This window comes from Rana temporaria, chromosome 5 (assembly GCF_905171775.1).
Source record: "Rana temporaria chromosome 5, aRanTem1.1, whole genome shotgun sequence".
Classification (NCBI taxonomy): domain Eukaryota; kingdom Metazoa; phylum Chordata; class Amphibia; order Anura; family Ranidae; genus Rana; species Rana temporaria.
In genome coordinates, this window is record NC_053493.1 from 40,416,305 (window position 1) to 40,431,342 (window position 15,038).

Consider the following 15,038-nt stretch of genomic DNA (forward strand, 5'->3'; position numbering starts at 1 on the left):
ATATACAGTGTTTTCAGCAGCTCAGAGGGTTCACGTGAGATATCGGTAGGTTTCTGATCTATTGGCAGCGAAGGAGTGATTATTTACAGCGGGTACAATACGTACTGAACGCGTCACCATTTATCTAGGTAAATATATTTTTTAAAGGTGCTATTGACATTTTCACCACATGTTGGTAACAACCCATACAATCCATACACACTAAGAAACCAAAACAAATACGTTCAGAAATGAAGTTATGTGTAATAAAACGGAATGACACAGGGAAAAGTATTGAACACGCTAACTAAAATGTATTTATCGTGTATACTCGAGTATAAGCCGAGATGCCCCCCTACGGCTTATAATCGAGTCAGTGTACCTGGAAATATCGAGAGGCTGCGGGCGTCCATCGTTCAAAACTCGCGGTCTCCTCTTGTCCCTTCCGTGATAGGCGGAACTCTGTCTGCTGAGAAACGCCTATCACAAACATTCTCTCATCCTCACCCATCCCATCAGACACTGGGCCAGATTCACATAGAGATACAACAGTGTATCTCCTGATACGCCGTCGTATCTCAGAGTAGCGTCGGTCGTATCTATGCGACTGATTCATAGAATCAGTTACGCATAGATATGCCTAAGATCCGACAGGTGTAACTGTGTTACACCGTCGGATCTTAACTGCAATTTTAAAATGGCCGCTGGGGGAGTTCTCGCTGATTTACGTTGAGAATATGTAAATCAGCGAGATACGCCAATTCACGAACGTACGCGGGCCCGACGCAGTCACTTTACGCCGTTTACGTAAGGGTTTTCCCGGCGTGTAGTTACCCCTGCTTCTATGAGACGCAGCCAATGTTAAGTATGGGCGTCGTTCCCGCGTCGAATTTTGAAATTTTACGTCGTTTGCGTACGTCGATTCACAAACCCGCTGGACACAAGTTACGCTCACGCCGAAACCATTGACGTCCTAGCGACGTCATTGGGAGCAATTTCCCTGCCTGGAAAATTTCCGGACGGTGCATGCGCTATTCGATCGGCGCAGGGACGCGCCTGATTTGAATAGTACACTCCCCCTAGCCGCGGAATTTGAATTCCACCGGGGGATTTACGATACGCCGCCGCAAGTTTTGAGGTAAGTGTTTTGTGAATTACTCACTTGCCTCAAAAAATTGCGGCGGCGGATCTTAAACCACATAGGTTACGCGGATCTAAAGATCCGCTAACCTATGTGAATCTGGCCCACTGTGTTCAGTGTTCTGTCAATCACAGACACCTTTTCATCCTCGGACGTCCGTGATTGGCGGAACACTGAACACAGTGTCTGCTGGGAAACCGAGTCCGAGGATGAGAGAACGTCCGTGATAGGCGGAACTGTATCAGCTGCCTATCACGGAAGGGACCAGGAGGAGACCGCGAGTTTTAAACATTGAATGGACGCCTGCAGCCTCTCAATTTCAGGTACAGTGATGATGGGTACAGTGACAATGGGCACAGTGACGACTGGCACAGTGACAATGGGCACACTGACGATGGGCACAGTGAGAATGGGCACAGTGACGACGGGCACAGTGAGGATTTTCACAGTGAGGATGGGCACAATGACGATGGGCACAGTGAGGATTGGCACAGTGACAATTGGCACAGTGATGTTGCAATGGGCATAGTGAGGCATGCAAATGGGCTGTTGACCCTCTTTTCTGCTTACAGTGGCTGCTGCATCCTCACCCTCGGCTTATACTCAAGTCAATACGTTTCCCTATTTTTTTGTGGTAAAATTAGGTACTTCGGCTTAGTCTCCATTCAATTCTAGGCGACAAAACGCCCGACGCCGGACACTTGTGCCGCTAGAGGGGGAAATTCCCATTGCTGTCTATGGAGATGGTTCACATCTCATAGACGCCGTACGCCTGTCGCCTGAAAAAAAGTCCTGGACCCTTTTTTTCAGGCGACATTGGCGTTCGCCCATTGACAGCAATGGGAAGAATTTTAAAGAAAAAAAAAAGATACACTATCCGCGGCAAAATTTCTCATCTGACCAGACTGTATTCTCCCAGAATTTCACAGGCTTGTCTAAATGTTATGCAGCAAACTTTAAACAAGATTCTGAACAAGCATTCATATGTTTAGACATCCTTCTGTAACCAATGGCATCAGTATGTTTTGCAACAATAAGGTTGCAAAAGTCTTGAGAGAGCTCTTTGCTTTTACCCATCATGGCATGTTTCTTGTGTGACACCTTGGTAATGAGACACCTTGTTTAGGCCAATAGTTGAGACGGAACCATCTGATATTAATTTGCACTGACAAGGGACAGGATTGCTTTCCAATTACTGAGAGATTTCAGCTGGTGTCTTGGCTTTCAATGCCTTTTTGCAACTCCCTTTCTTCATGTGTTCAATAAGTTTCCCTGTGTCATTCAATTTTATTACACATAACTCCATTTTTGAACTTATTTGTTTTGGTGTCTTTGTATGTATGGGTTGTTACCGACATGTGGTGACAATTTCAGTTCAATAGCACATTTAGAAATATATTTGCCTAGAAAAATGCTGACATGTTCAATACTTATTTTACTCGCTTTATATTAAATCTCCATAAACTGTTAGGACTGAAAAGTGATTTTGAAGGTGCTGCTAACCAAGGTGTCATTGCCACCAGAAGTCCCTGCACCCCAAAAATAACGTACCAAATATTATAAACACAGAATAACATCACATTCATGCCAGTCCCTGTCCCCCAAAGAGCTTCCAGAGTGGTTACACTACTGCACAATTATACAGGAAGAAAGGGAAGGTATGGATAGAAGGAAAGGAAGAAAAAAAGAAAGGGAAAGGTAAAAGAAAGAAAGAAAGGGAAAGGTAGAAGAAAGAAAGAAAGAGAAAATGAGAAGAATGGAAGAAAGGAGGAAAGGAGACGAATGGAAGAAGGGAGAAGAATGGAGGGAAGGAAAGAAAGGAAGAAAAAGAGAAGAATTTAGGGAAGGAACGAAAGGAGAGGAATGGAGGAAAGGAGAAGAATGGGGGGAAGGAAAGAAAAGAGGAAAGGAGAAGAATGGAGGGAAGGAAAAGAATGGGGGGAAGGAAAGAAAATAGGAAAGGAGAAGAATGGAGGGAAGGAAAAGAATGGGGGGAAGGAAAGAAAAGAGGAAAGGAGAAGAATGGAGGGAAGAAAAGACAAAAAGAAAAGGAGAAGAATGGAAGGAAAGAAAGAAAGAAAGAAAGAAAGAAAGAAAGAAAGAGAAAAGGAGGAGAATAGAGTAAAGGAAAGAAAGAAGGAAAGAAGAAGAATTGAGGGAAAGAAAGAAAGAAAGAAAGAAAGAAAGAAAGAAAGAAAGAAAGAAAGAAAGAAAGAAAAAGAGAAGAATAGAGGAAAGGAAAGAAAGGAGGAAAGGAGAAGAATGGAGGGAAGGAGAAGAATGGAGGGAAGGAAAGAGAGGAGGAATGGAGGGAAGGAGAAGAATGGAGGGAAGGAAAGAGAGGAGGAAAGGAGAAGAATGGAGGGAAGGAGAAGAATGGAGGGAAGGAAAGAGAGGAGGAAAGAAGAAGAATGGAGGGAAGGAGAAGAATGGAGGGAAGGAAAGAGAGGAGGAAAGGAGAAGAATGGAGGGAAGGAGAAGAATGGAGGGAAGGAAAGAGAGGAGGAAAGGAGAAGAATAGAGTGAAGGAATGACAAAGGAAAGTAGAAGAATATAGGAAAGGAAAGAAAGGAGAAGAATGGAGGGAAGGAGAAGAATGGAGGGAAGGAAAGAGAGGAGGAAAGGAGAAGAATGGAGGGAAGGAGAAGAATGGAGGGAAGGAAAGAGAGGAGGAAAGGAGAAGAATGGAGGGAAGGAGAAGAATGGAGGGAAGGAAAGAGAGGAGGAAAGGAGAAGAATGGAGGGAAGGAGAAGAATGGAGGGAAGGAAAGAGAGGAGGAAAGGAGAAGAATGGAGGGAAGGAGAAGAATGGAGGGAAGGAAAGAGAGGAGGAAAGGAGAAGAATGGAGGGAAGGAGAAGAATGGAGGGAAGGAAAGAGAGGAGGAAAGGAGAAGAATGGAGTGAAGGAATGACAAAAGGAAAGTAGAAGAATATAGGAAAGGAAAGAAAGGAGAAGAATGGAGGGAAGGAAAGGAGAGGAATGGAGGAAAGGAAAAATGGACAAGAATTTAAGGAATGAAAGAAAGGAGGGAAGGAAAGAAAGTAGGTAAGGAGAGGAATGGAGAATAATTTAGAGAAGGAAAGAAACGAAGAAAGGAGAAGAATGAAGGGAAGTAAAGAAAGAAGGAAAGGAGAAGAATTGAGGGAAGGAAAGAAAGGAGGCGAGGAATAGAGTACGTTAAAAAAAAAAAAAAAGGAGAGGAATGGAGGGAAGGAGAAGAAGTGAAGGAAGGAAAGAAAAGAGTAAAGGAGAGGAATGGAGGGAAGGAGAAGAAGCGAGGCAAGGAAAGAAAAGAGTAAAGGAGAGGAATGGAGGGAAGGACGGAAAGGAGAAAAAGGGAGGGAAGGAAAGAAAGGAGAGAAGACAGTAGAAGAAAGTAAGGGAATTTTTTACATAATTACAGATAAAAACTTGCAGGTACAAACTTCCATAACACAGGTAATTACCACTTCCACAGCAAAACAATAATATCAACTTCCTGATTCTGCAAGCACAACAGTCCCTTCTTCGCCAACTGTGTACACATGCTGGATTTTTTCGTCGGATATCCGATGAAGCTGACTTTCATCAGTCTTGCCTAAACACCATCAGTCAAAAATCTGACAGTGCCAAAACGCGGTGACGTAAAACACAACGATGTGCAGAGAAAAATGAAGTTCAATGCTTCCGAGCATGCGTCGACTTGATTCTGAACATGCGTGGATTTTTGACCGATGGAGTTCCACACAGAAGATTGTTTTTTTCTATCGTTTTTTTTATCCATAGGAAACATTTAAAACATGTTTTATTTTTTTTCACCGATGGAAAACAAACCAATGGGGCACACACGCGATCGCTTTGTCCAATGAAAACGGTCCATCGGTCTGTGTCAGGGCTTTACAGTAGCGATTATTTGCTCTTTTCGTACTTATTTAAGTTTTTTTAACCCCATTATGTTACTAAACATCTCAGGTCTGGGTCACACCTCTGTGTGTTTTTTGGTGCTTTTTGGAGAAACACACTACAGTTCATGTACATGTTTTCCTATGGGACATGTTTACATCCATGATTTTTTCAGCTGCTGCGTGTTCGGAAAGTGCAAGGAGTTTTTTTTTTACACAAAACAGTGCTATTCTGGTTCAATAGACTTCAATGGAGAAGCTGCAGAAAAGCATGTAATGCGTCTTTGCGGCAATTTTGTGTTTTTTAATCTGCCCAAATTGGCCCCTTGTCAACATGCATTTTCTCCTATGTATTCCTTACACTAAATTCTGCTATGATCACTAACATCCAGTCAAAATCCAGAAAAGTAACAGCAAGGATGGGAATTAAAAAATAATGCCCGTCTCCAGGCTAGTGTATGAGATATGTAAATAACCTGTCACTCACAGCAAGGGGGAAGAACAGACACAAGTTTTCTCCTGTTTGTCCCATTTATCTCACTGAACAATAAAAGAGGATTGCTCAGAGCTGGATTAACTCTTTGTGGCAGGACTGGGCACAGATAATAGGAAATCTTTTACTCTACATTGTGACAGCAAGAAAAAAAAAAAAAAAATTCGGGTTTACATCCACATTGCAAGTCCACAGTGAAAGACATTGATATGAAGTTCAATAATATCCAATATTGTGACTGTATAACAGCGCTCCAAACAATAAAGGGCAGCACAGTGGTGTAGTGGTTAGCACTTTCACCATCCGCCTGGAGTTTGCATGTTCTCCCTGTGCCTGTGGGGGTTTCCTCCATGTACTCCAGTTTCCTCCAGGTACTCCAGTTTCCTCCCACACTCCAAAAACATGCTGGCCCTAAAAAATTGGCCCTAGTCAAGCGTGTCAGGACCCTTTGGTGTAAGACTGCGCTATATCAAGAATACCTCTCAACTCAATAAGGTGACTTCAAACTTATCCCCCCCCCGGAGTGGAAAAAGCAGCTGAACCACCTCATTAATAGTCTCTGTGGACACCCCAGGTAAATCCAATGATGCTTTCCTTGGTTTAAAATTAAAAAGAGGCTGGATAATGTAGTATCATTAAGACATGGGCCCGGATTCACATACCTCGGCGCATATTTATGCCGGCGTAGCGTATCGAATATACGCTACGCCGACGCAGCGCAGAGAGGCAAGCACCGAATTCACAAAGCCTCCGCTGCCCAAACCGCGCTGGGTATCCGCTGAGGCAGCGCACAGAGGCAAGCACAGTATTCACAAAGCACTCGCCCCCAGTCGCTCTCAAATCTACGCTGGGTTTCCTCAGCGTAAGCCAGCGTAGGTGGAAGTGGGCGTGAGCCATGCTAATGAGGCGTGACCCCATGTAAATGAAGGACTGAGCGTCATAAAGTTACGAATAACGTACGGCGCATGCGCCGTCCCGTGGACGCATCCCAGTGCGCATGCTCAGAATCACGTCAGAACTACTCCCTTAGATATGACGGATCACTGCCTACGACGTGAACGTAACCTACGCCTAGTCCTATTCACATAGTACGTAAACAACGTAAAATACGACGGCTGTGTTCCCTGGTCCATACCTTAACATGACTTGCGCTTCCAATATGGGGAATAACTTTACGCCGGACGTAGGACTTACGCAAAGCGCGTATATTATGCGCCGGGCGCAAGTACGTTCGTGAATCGGCGTATCTCCCTCATTTGCATAGGTGCATAGGAAATCAATGGGAGTACCACTTGCGGCCAGCGTAAATATGCGCCAACGATATGCTGGCATAGGAAAGTTACGTCAGTCGGATGAAGCCTATTTTCAGGCGTATCTAGTTTTGTGGGCACGGCGCATAGATACGACGGCACATATTTACACTTACGCGGCGTATTTCGAGATACGTCAGCGTAAGTGTTTCGTGAATCCGGGCCATGATGTTTATTGGAGAGAAAAACATCAGGTTACTCACACTTTCAGCTTCCAGCGCACCAAACTACAGCAAACACAATAAAATCGAATGCAATAGGCTTGAAAACTTGTGTAACAGTATCTGCTCCAAAGAGCATGTGCGCTGACTCCTCCACCGTCCTGGCCCCTCCCCTACGCATAGTGAGTGACACAGGGCTTGTCACGTGTCTTCCTCAGGTTGTGCCACTATTGTCACATGATAAATCACATTGTAATCGTGGCAAACCGCATTGCGCAAAGCTTGTCACCCAAAAAACGATTAGGAGCTTCCTTTGGGCGACAACCTTTGCGCAATATAGTTTGCCATGACTGCAGCGCGATTTATCACTTCCACGCAACGTTTTTAGACACCTTTAATAATGAATGGCATCTAAAAATTCGCATAGTGTGATTCGTCATTTTAGCAGAGCGTTTTTTTTAAATCGCCAATTCTGCCCCTGATTCAAAACTCCCAGGTGTGAAGGAAGTCTAAGAAGCGTCCAGTCTAATCTCCCTACATACAACAGTCTAGGGCAGGCGAGGGCAAACTCAGCCCCCCAGCTGTTTTGAAACTACAAGTCCCATGATACATTGCAAGACCCTGACAATCACAGGCATGACTCCTAGAGGCAGAGGCATGATGGGATTTGCAGTTTCACCACAGCTGGAGGGCCGAGATTGCCGACCCCTGGTCTAGGGCCAATCTGGAGTGACATGAAAGCTATGACAACCAATATGCTAGAACAGGATTTCTCAGCCAGGGTTCCATGGAACGCTAAAGTTCCTTCAGAGGTTGCTTGGGGTTCCTTAAAAAAAATGAAAAGCCAGCAGCTACACATACTGCAGCTTAGTGGCGGCTGGTGCTCAACATTTTTGGGGGGGGCAAACGAAAAAAGAAAAAAATTGCAGCCTCACTGTGCCCATCAAATGCAGCCACTGTGCCATCAATTGTCACCACTGTGCCATGCCATCAAACGCAGCCACTGTGCCATGCCATCAAATGCAGCCACTGTGCCATCAATTGTCACCACTGTGCCATGCCATCAATCGCAGCCACTGTGCCATCAATTGTCACCACTGTGCCATGCCATCAAACGCAGCCACTGTGCCATCAATTCGCACCACTGTGCCATGCCATCAAACGCAGTCACTGTGCCATGCCATCAAACGCAGTCACTGTGCCATGCCATCAAACACAGCCACTGTGCCATGCCATCAAACACAGCCACTGTGCCATCAATTGTCACCACTGTGCCATGCCATCAAACGCAGCCACTGTGCCCCTCAATTGTCACCACTGTGCCCTTTAATTGTCTCCACTGTGCCCATTGTTGTCACTGTGCCCTTTAATTGTTGCCACTGTGCCCATTGTCACCACTGTGCCCATTGATGCCACTGTGCCCTTTGTCACCACTGTGCCCATTGATGCCACTGTGCCCTTTGTCACCACTGTGCCCATTGATGCCACTGTGCCCTTTGTCACCACTGTGCCCATTGATGCCACTGTGCCCTTTGTCGCCTCTGTGCCCATTGTCGCCGCTGTGCCCTGTAAAATGCACTTACCTTACTCCTTCCACGTCCCTCCCTCGATGTCTTCTCCCACCTTGGTGACGCTTCAGCCAATCAGGTTACCGAGAACCAGAATCTGGGAACCTGATTGGCTGAGATGGCCGTCAGTCTTATCCAAGGAACGCACCCCCCGTACGTTCCAAGGATAAGACATCCGGGAGCCGAGGGCTGTACTCGAAAAGCCTATCAGAGCCGCTGGCACTGATAGGCACTTCCGCACAGCCAACCAGCTGCCGTTATTCAGGTGGCCGGCGCTCAAGTTCCGGCCATCTCTGAATAGACCAGCGGCAACTGGCAAAAATAACATACATTCATGCAATGCATGAATGTATGTTATTAGACTCAGTGGCGGTGCGAGAGCCAGAGGGGGTGGCGCTCCAGCGCCCTCTATGGACGAACCGCCACTGCTGCCTCTCAGATAAGTTCCCACTGACACCATTGATCTTTTTAGCCACCTGTAAGGGGGTAATTCTTCCCAATGTCCACAAGTGTAAGGATCATTCTTCCAACTGACCATCACACTAATGTATCAGGGGCTGTAGATATAGTCATTTTTAGCAGGGGTTCCCTGAGATCAGAAAGTTATTTCAAGGGTTCTATCCAGAGCTTTTTCCTCAGAAAATAGGTGCAGGAACTCAACCACGACCCCATTCAGTTTTCACAAACAGTAGAAAGGTCTTAAAGGGGCATTAAATACCAGTATTGCATTACATACAGAGTACAGAGTTCAGGGGGTTACACACAGAGTGTAGAGTTGTCACTTGTAAACACAAAAACCGGACTTCTGTGTTTACAGGTGATTGTGGTGAGCAGGCATCCCAAGCGTCTGAGCCAGAGGTGGTGGAACTGAGTTCCCCCAAGTTCCCCCTGAAAAAAAGCCCTGGTTACATAGTTAGTCAGGTTGAAAAAAGACACAAGTCCATCCAGTTCAACCACAAAAAATAAACAAACAAAATAAAAAACACTATCTATCTGTCTTTCTTTCTTTCTTTCTTTCTTTCTTTCTTTCTTTCTTTCTTTCTTTCTATCTATCTATCTATCTATCTATCTATCTATCTGTCTATGTGCAGTATATATACAGTAAAACCTTAGATCAGGGGTGCCCAACCTTTTAAAGCGTGAGGGCCACTTAAGCGACGTGGTAATCGGTCGCGGGCCACAATAAACAGAACGGGCAGATGGCAGGTCCATGTCTGCTCTGCATATGCTGAGCGGACACAGCCCACTATACGCTGCTCTGCATCTATGGGTCAATTTGAAAGCAGCCCAGTAACCACTGTGGAACAGATATGCCTATATATATATATATATATACATATGTACTGTGATTTTTAGTAATGAACTGTCCTTCAATAACAGTACTCTATTCTATCCCAGATCAGGAGGTCGTGGGCCACATCAGAGGGCTCCCTGGGCCACATCAGAGGGCTCCGCGGGCCACATCAGAGGGCTCCCTGGGCCACATCAGAGGGCTCCGCGGGCCACATCAGAGGGCTCCCTGGGCCACATCAGAGGGCTCCGCGGGCCACATCAGAGGGCTCCCTGGGCCACATCAGAGGGCTCCGCGGGCCACATCAGAGGGCTCCCTGGGCCACATCAGAGGGCTCCGCGGGCCACATCAGAGGGCTCCCCGGGCCACATCAGAGGGCTCCGCAGGCCACATCAGAGGGCTCCCCGGGCCACATCAGAGGGCTCCGCGGGCCACATCAGAGGGCTCCCCGGTCCACATCAGAGGGCTCCGCGGGCCACATCAGAGGGCTCCCTGGGCCACATCAGAGGGCTCCACGGGCCACATCAGAGGGCTCCCTGGGCCACATCAGAGGGCTCCGCGGGCCACATCAGAGGGCTCCCCGGGCCACATCAGAGGGCTCCCCGGGCCACATCAGAGGTTTCCCCGGGCCACATCAGAGGGCTCCGCGGGCCACATCAGAGGGCTCCGTGGGCCACATCAAAGGGCTCCCCGGGCCACATCAGAGGGTTCCCCGGGCCACATCAGAGGGTTCCCCGGCCACAGGTTGGGCACCCCTGCCTTAGATTGTGAGCATAATTCGTTCCAGAAGCATGCTTGTAATCCAAAGCACTTGTATATCAAAGCAAATTTCCCCATTAGAAACAATTGAAACCCAAAAGATTTGTTCCACAACCATTTATCCATAAGTCCTTCAGTTTACAGTCCATATAAAAAGATTATAGCAATGTGATGGGTTGTGTAACCATAAAATGTCCATCCACAATTGGAAGCCTCCACAAGGGGATTCGGCCACTTTCACACGAGCAGACCATTTAGATCCACCTGTCAGTTTTTTTCTGCGGACCTGAACAGGAGCTCCATACAAGTCTATGGAGCATCGGATGTCTGCAGTGACCATGTCCGCTGACATCCGATCCGATCCGCTAAAATCAGTGAGCAGAGAGGGACCTGTCATCCGCCAGCTCAACGGAGATCAACGGAGAGAGAGATCCCCCGCTGAGCTGGCAGACGCCTCTGACGGATCCGCGTCGTGTGAATGAGCAGGAGGAAAACTTATCTTAGAAATGATTATTTTACAGAAAGAGTAGTTGATGATTGGAATGAACAGTCAGCAGTAAGTGGATTCAAACATGTTTGGGACAGACATAGATCTATAGAAGTGTCTCCATGTGGATGAAAAATAAAGATTATTCCTAAAACTGCGTGCTTGTGATTCAATCTTCCATTGAACCTTTTATATACCTGGAAGAAAGATATAAATGTATTTTCTTTCTTTTTTCTTCATCCACATCAAGAAAACTTCTGAGTATAGATATATAGAATAAAATAAGGAAGAAGAAAGAAAGAAAGAAAGAAAGAAAGAAAGAAAGAAAGAAAGAAAGAAAGAAAGAAAAAACAAAGAAAGAGAAAAGAAAGAAAGAAAGAGAAAAGAAAGAAAGAAAGAAAGAAAGAAAGAAAGAGAAAGAAAGAAAGAAAGAAAGACAATATATCTATCTATCTATCTCTCCTTCTCTACTCATATAAATATACAAGGGGAAGGGGTATTCATAAAGTTAATGGGAAAATCGGATCTCACACAATGTCAGTTTATTATAGTCAGACCCCATGGACATGTCAGAAGTCCCATCATGTAGAAATCCTCTGCCTGTCATAGAAGATCAGTAAGTGTGTCACTGACCTGTGCAGTGGCGGTGCAGTGCTGTCAGTGTACAGTCCTCCGGTGTGGATCCTCCGGTGTGTCCGGTGTATAGAGGAGGAGAGGAGTGTGATGATGAGAGTCACAGATCGGGCTGTCAGCGGAGAGTATGGGGAAAGCAGGCGGCTCCTCCCCCCTGTCATAGATAGAGATGGATGGCTGGGATCGGGCTGTGATTGGCTGTGTATGGGAAGGTTGTACAGATGAGGAGGGGACAGCGAGTGTCATAGATCAGCCCTCCTCCTCCTCCTACACATAACACTCACTTACATCATTCTGCCCTTCTAACCTCTCCGATCCCCCTCCTGTCTGTGTGTGAATGACGTCATAACATCCTGTGTCAGTGCTGATATCACTCCCCACCATTCATATCCCTGCCCAGGGTGATCACCTCTAGGGGTCCCCATACACCTGACTATATCACCAAATGGTCCCTATACAATCTTCTTTACATTTACCAGAATTGATTTACAGTAATATGAGCTTCTATCTAATCAACTGGATCTAATTACTGTACACACACGGTGACCCTTGTACTACATAGTTGTTGGTAGATTTAAAGATAGCCAGAACTATGGGATGCGTGCACTTACCTAATCAAACTGTATCCAATCAGAAAGGCCATTGCACTACAATCTTTATTTCTTCCTTTCCGTCTCTGCTTTTTTTTCTCATTCTTTCTTCCTTTCTTTCTTTTTTTCTCTTCCTTCCTTTCTCTTTCTTTCGTGCTTCCTTCATTTCTCTCTTACTTTTTCTTTCTTTCGTTCTTCCTTTCCTTTTCTTCCTTCCTTTCCTTCTCTACCTTCCTTCCTTCCTTTCCTTCTCTTCCATCCTTTCCTTCTCTTCCTTCCTTCCTTTCCTACTCTTCATTCCTTCCTTCCTTCCTTTCCCTCTCATCTTTCCTTTCCTTCTCTCCCTTCATTCCTTTCCTTCTCTACCTTCCTTTCCTTCTCTTCATTCCTTCCGTCATTTCCTTCTCTTCCTTCCTTTCCTTCTCTTCCTTCCTGACTTTACTTCTCTTCCTTCCTTCCTTTCCTACTCTTCATTCCTTCCTTCCTTCCTTCCTTTCCCTCTCATCTTTCCTTTCCTTCTCTCCCTTCATTCCTTTCCTTCTCTACCTTCATTTCCTTCTCTTCATTCCTTCCTTCATTTCCTTCTCTTCCTTTCTTCTTCTTTAACTCTTCCTTCTTTTCTCTTCCTTTCCTTCTCTTCCGTTCTTTCCTTCTCTACCTTCCTTTCCTTCTCTTCATTCCTTCCGTCATTTCCTTCTCTTCCTTCCTTTCTTCTTCTTTAACTCTTCCTTCTTTTCTCTTCCTTTCCTTCTCTTCCGTTCTTTCCTTCTCTACCTTCCTTTCCTTCTCTTCATTCCTTCCTTCCTTTCCCTCTCTTCTTTCCTTTCCTTCTCTCCCTTCATTCCTTTCCTTCATTCCTTCCTTCATTTCCTTCTCTTCCTTCCTTTCTTCTTCTTTAACTCTTCCTTCTTTTCTCTTCTTTCCTTCCTTTCTCTTCCTTTCCTTCTCTTCCGTTCTTTCCTTCTCTACCTTCCTTTTCTTCTCTTCCTTCCTTCTCTTTTCTTCCATTCTTCCTTCCTTCCCTTCTTTTCCTTCTCTTCCTTCCTTTCCTTCTTTTCCTTCTCTTCCTTCCTTTCTTCTTCTTTAACTCTTCCTTCTTTTCTCTTCCTTTCCTTCTATTCCGTTCTTTCCTTCTCTACCTTCCTTTCCTTCTCTTCATTCCTTCCTTCCTTTCCCTCTCTTCTTTCCTTTCCTTCTCTCTCTTCATTCCTTTCCTTCTCTATCCTTTCCTTCTCTTCATTCCTTCCTTCATTTCCTTCTCTTCCTTCCTTTCTTCTTCTTTAACTCTTCCTTCTTTTCTCTTCTTTCCTTCCTTTCTCTTCCTTTCCTTCTCTTCCGTTCTTTCCTTCTCTACCTTCCTTTTCTTCTCTTCCTTCCTTCTCTTTTCTTTCATTCTTCCTTCCTTTCTCTTCCTTCCTTCTTTTCATTCTCTTCCTTCCTTTCCTTCTTTTCCTTCTCTTCCTTCCTTTCCTTCTATTCCTTCCTTCCATTTTCTTTCATTCTTCCTTTCTCTTCCTTCCTTCCTTCCTTCATTCATTCCTTCCTTCGTTCCTTCTTTTTCTTCTCTTCCTTGCTTTCCTTCTCTTCCTTCTTTTTCTTCTCTCTCTCCCTTCCTTCCTTTTTCTTTTGTTCTTCCTTCCTTCCTCTCCTTCTCTTCCTTCCTTTCCTTCTCTTCCTTTCCTTCTCTTCCTTCCTTTTCTTTCTTTCGTTCTTCCTTCCTTTCTATTCCTTACTTCCTTACTTCCTTTCCTTCTCTTCCTTCCTTCTTTTTTCTTTGGTTCTTCCTTCCTTTCCTTTCCTTCTCTTCCTTCCTTTCCTTCTCTTCCTTCCTTCATTTCATTCTCTTCCTTCCTTTTCTTTCCTTCTCTTCCTTCCTTTCTTTCTCTTCCTTCCTTCATTTCCATCTCTTCTTTCCTTTCCTTTATTTTCCTTCCTTTCTTCCTTCTTTTTATTTAGTGTGCAGTGACTGGGTGAAGTTCATTTGCTTAAAGAGGTATTAAACCCAAAAGCTAACATTTAGTATATTGCAGCTTACTGATTCTTATACCGCATACACACGATCGGAATTTCCAACAAGAAAAGTTTGATGTGAGATTTTGGTCGGAAATTCCAATCGTGTGTATGCTCCATCTGACTTTTCCTGTCGGAATTTCCAACAGCAAAAATTTGAGAAGACCGGAGAAAAGACTGGACAGCCGCACATTCCACGAAACTCTTAAAATTTGAGAGCTGGTTGTGTTCTTGTCGGAAATTGTGATCGTCTGTATGCAATTCCGACGCGCAAAAAAAACACGCATGCTCGGAATCAAGTCGACGCATGCTCAGAATCATTGAACTTCATTTTTCTCGGCTCGTTGTGTTGTACGTCACCGCGTTCTTGGCGGTCAAAATTTGGTGTGACCGTGTGTATGCGACACAAGTTTGAGCCAAGATTCTCTCGGAAAAAAATCCACGGTTTTCTTGTCGGAATTTCCGATCGCGTGTACACTACATTAGGCTTCATGTACACGGGATGTTTGAAAACCTCTTCTGAAAGCTGGAACTTCACAGTTAGTAACCAAAGTTTAAAAACGTCAGTTTTGCCACTTTTACATGCCCCGTTGAGCAGCGTTTATGAGCGTTTTTGTTTAGAAGCGTTTTTTCCAGATAACAGATTGTACTGATCGGTATACCCTCCCAGAAAAAATCTCTCTTTCTCTCTCATAAGTCTGTTGGTTTTCAACAGAACAGGCTGTCCCGTAGA

At 45.1% G+C, this 15,038-nt stretch overlaps 1 protein-coding gene across 1 annotated transcript in view; it reads right to left on the bottom strand.

Annotated features, from left to right (window-relative positions):
- The window catches only part of LOC120939954 (ATP-dependent translocase ABCB1-like), a 143,780-nt gene extending 131,899 nt beyond the window's left edge, over nt 1-11,881 (bottom strand). Inside the window, 1 exon segment of the mRNA XM_040352424.1 lies at nt 11,706-11,881. Coding sequence (XP_040208358.1) covers nt 11,706-11,866 — 161 coding nt within the window. The 5' untranslated portion in view covers nt 11,867-11,881.
- Between the last annotated feature and the right edge of the window lie 3,157 nt (nt 11,882-15,038).